The sequence below is a fragment of the Histoplasma capsulatum genome, genomic scaffold (genome assembly GCF_000149585.1).
Source record: "Histoplasma capsulatum NAm1 scaffold_5 genomic scaffold, whole genome shotgun sequence".
Classification (NCBI taxonomy): domain Eukaryota; kingdom Fungi; phylum Ascomycota; class Eurotiomycetes; order Onygenales; family Ajellomycetaceae; genus Histoplasma; species Histoplasma mississippiense.
In genome coordinates this window covers 2,369,169-2,372,023 of record NW_001813978.1, presented here as the reverse complement: position 1 = coordinate 2,372,023, position 2,855 = coordinate 2,369,169, and the positions used below count along the sequence as shown (strand labels likewise).

Sequence of the window (2,855 nt, the reverse complement as noted above, 5' to 3'; positions counted from 1 at the left end):
GTAACGAAACAAATTGAAACTAACTCGCTAATAACTGGGGCATAGTTGACTACCAGTTCAACTCGATCCCCTGAACTAGGAAAACCATATCTCTGTGATTTAACCCTTTGATAAAATTCCTTGGAAAGAAAAAAAACCTTCACACACTCTCATCTGTGAGCGGGGCCAGAGAGAAATATCTGCCTAGCTATCAAACAAATTTGCATTTGAACCTCAGTGATGATGCTGTTGAGGAAGAAAGAAAAATGAAGCAGAGTAAAGGCAGCTAACAAGTTCAAACACTGAAATAGAAATGGCCAAGTCATGGAGGGTTAAAACCACACGAGATGATAGTGAACAAAAAAACATCTCGAATGTTTTTCCTTATAGGGAAATTCTTAGAACCCAGGGACAAAGGAAAAGAAAGAAAAAGAAAAAAAAAAAAAGTCAAAAATAAGTATAAAGAGGAACAAGGATACACAATGTCACAAGAAAAGAGAAAATAATTCGGCCCAGCACGGTCGAGTCCTCACCTAGCCCGAAACAATTCCGTGGCTGTATCAGAAAGTACAAGCGAAGAAGACAAACATCTCTGTTCCATCTTAGAATGGCTGACCTTCAATCCAGCCATAACGACGGGTTCTCCCCATGCGATAGGGGGATTTGCGAGTTGATGGAAACGACTCCTCCGCAGACGTAGGTCCAGCCGTGCGCCAGGATATCTGCGAGAGCTCACGGAACGGGAACCACTCTTCAGCATAGACAGACGAGGTGTCAGAGACAGGGTAAGGGTCATCTTCAGCTGCATCTTCTTCGCTAGGGGTTGTGGGAGGAGGGTTTTCTCCATTTCCCATTTCTTCAGCATCATCGGTGTTGTTAGTGGTCGTCACCAAGGAAGTCTCGGCTACAGAAACAACTTCTGGCCCTCCGGAAGGATCTACAGCTTCAACAACGCTTGCAGCATCATTGGTACTAAATGGTGTGCTGTGCTGCTCCTCATCGTTCACAGGATTCATGCGCAGGGGGTGAACTTGCGGCTCATCCATGTCATTGCCATCTAGTTCTGGCTCCACCTCAATCTCACGTTCATCATCGGTACATACGGACAAATTCTGAATGCAACGACTGTAGTCCCTTGACGCCTGGGGTGCGTAAGAGTGTCTACGTCTAGTGATAGTGCTGGTTGCCGTTAGACGTTGGGAAAAAACAGCGCCTGTTAAGCTCGCAACTTTTGGCAGCTGCAGGTTGTCTTGCTCTGCAACACGTCGTTCCGCCGGTGGAATGCCTTAAAAATCAGATGTTAGTTTACCCTTAGGCAGCAGAGGATTACATCTGGTTTCCAATAACTAGAATTCTACTTGCTTACCATTTCCATGATGTCTCTCACGGCGGCCAAAAAATGGCCAACTGAGAAATGCAAATGTGATGCGACGACGGGTTTTGACATCATTCTGGGAGCTGTTGGGCAATTCATCGGCTGTTCAATACACAAATGAAAGTTAGCTATTTGATATCAACTCTGCATGAAAAGCTGTTGGGATGAGAGAGTATCTTGGTTTCTATATTGGTAATATTACCTTTGTCTCCTTCTTTGTTGTTTTCAGTGTGAGAAGTTTGTGCCTTGTCGTCGTTGTTCCTAGGTGGAGATGATTCCATCACCTACCCCTTTTGTATTGTGTGAGAAAGGTTGTTAGAAGACAACAAGAGTGCGGTTCAGCAGACTGAGAAGTAATGACTGATACCTCAGAGCTTTGTTGTTTGACGGATACCTTTGGAGGTGACAGCAAAGTTCTTAGAGAGAAAGGGGTGAGAAGCTGAGATGCAAACAGAAGTGAGATGTTTGTGTGCTCCTCAGCAGACCTGACATAGACACTTTCACAATGGCCATAACTAGTTGTGCAGTTGCTAACTAACTGGCAGCAGCATCAGACAAAGCAACCCACAGCAATACACATCCTCCCATTACATTGTGTTCTGACATGGCCTGATCAGAGGCAGTTCATACAATTCCAAGTCTCGGTAAGAAGATATTCTCGCTGGAAGCATAAGAGTTAAGATCAGGGGACATCCAACTACCCCTTTTGTCACCTTCTGATACTCTTTTCTCCTGAGCATGGCCCCCTTACAGCCTAACTTGCTGGTTACGCAAGTCTAGCAATTTAAAAGAAACGAAGCCTATTCGGAGCTCATTCTTAGAAGTGTGGCGGGCAGCCCCTAGGTCTGCATTTCCAATTTTACGCGCCATGTGCCAGATACAGCAGAGGAACGTCGAGATGGGTGCTCCGCCATCTGGGAAACCTCATACAATCAAAAAGAAAAGAGAGAAACCATGGAAACATGCGACAACCACCGAAGACATGGCTTCATAGCCACTGCCGATATCCAGACGCACAGTAGCAGCGCTTGGATGATCAAATGAAACATGGAATAGGGCATGAGATTGTCAAAACGCCAATCTCTTTGAAAGGGAAATAAAGAGAACAAGGAACCTACTACTTTGCGTACGGGATACCCATCCCAAAGAGTGTAGTCGCCTAGACGCAGAAAACTGGACAAGGGTTTAGCAGCAAGTAAAACCGAAGGGAGGAAAGTTAAGTATTCTGTCAGTTAGCTGATGTTCGACGCAGTGGCGCGTTGAAAAACCAATTCTTTTGGCAGGCCGAGGTTAAAATCAAGTTGTGAAACGCCAACTCAACCAGCCGCAGCTTCCACGTTCAGTTTCCCTTTAGATGCTACTAGGATCAAGACCACTTCATGAGATGCTTGCCATGAATCAGTGGGAAAGCGCGTGTTCCTCCTTAGCCCAAACAAAGCATAATACTTACCATGTAGTCAGCAACCCTACGGCTTAGCCTCTAAATTGTGTCTTCGCGATT

The 2,855-nt window shown here is 45.4% G+C and overlaps 1 protein-coding gene across 1 annotated transcript; it reads right to left on the bottom strand.

Moving 5' to 3' along the window:
• Positions 1-581: 581 nt before the first annotated feature.
• HCAG_05562 (predicted protein) lies at positions 582-1,960 on the bottom strand (the record flags this gene model as incomplete). The annotated part of the gene is made up of 3 exons (XM_001540045.1): positions 582-1,264; positions 1,346-1,456; positions 1,894-1,960. 3 exons carry the CDS (start codon positions 1,958-1,960, stop codon positions 582-584), a joined length of 861 nt encoding a protein of 286 aa, XP_001540095.1.
• Between the last annotated feature and the right edge of the window lie 895 nt (positions 1,961-2,855).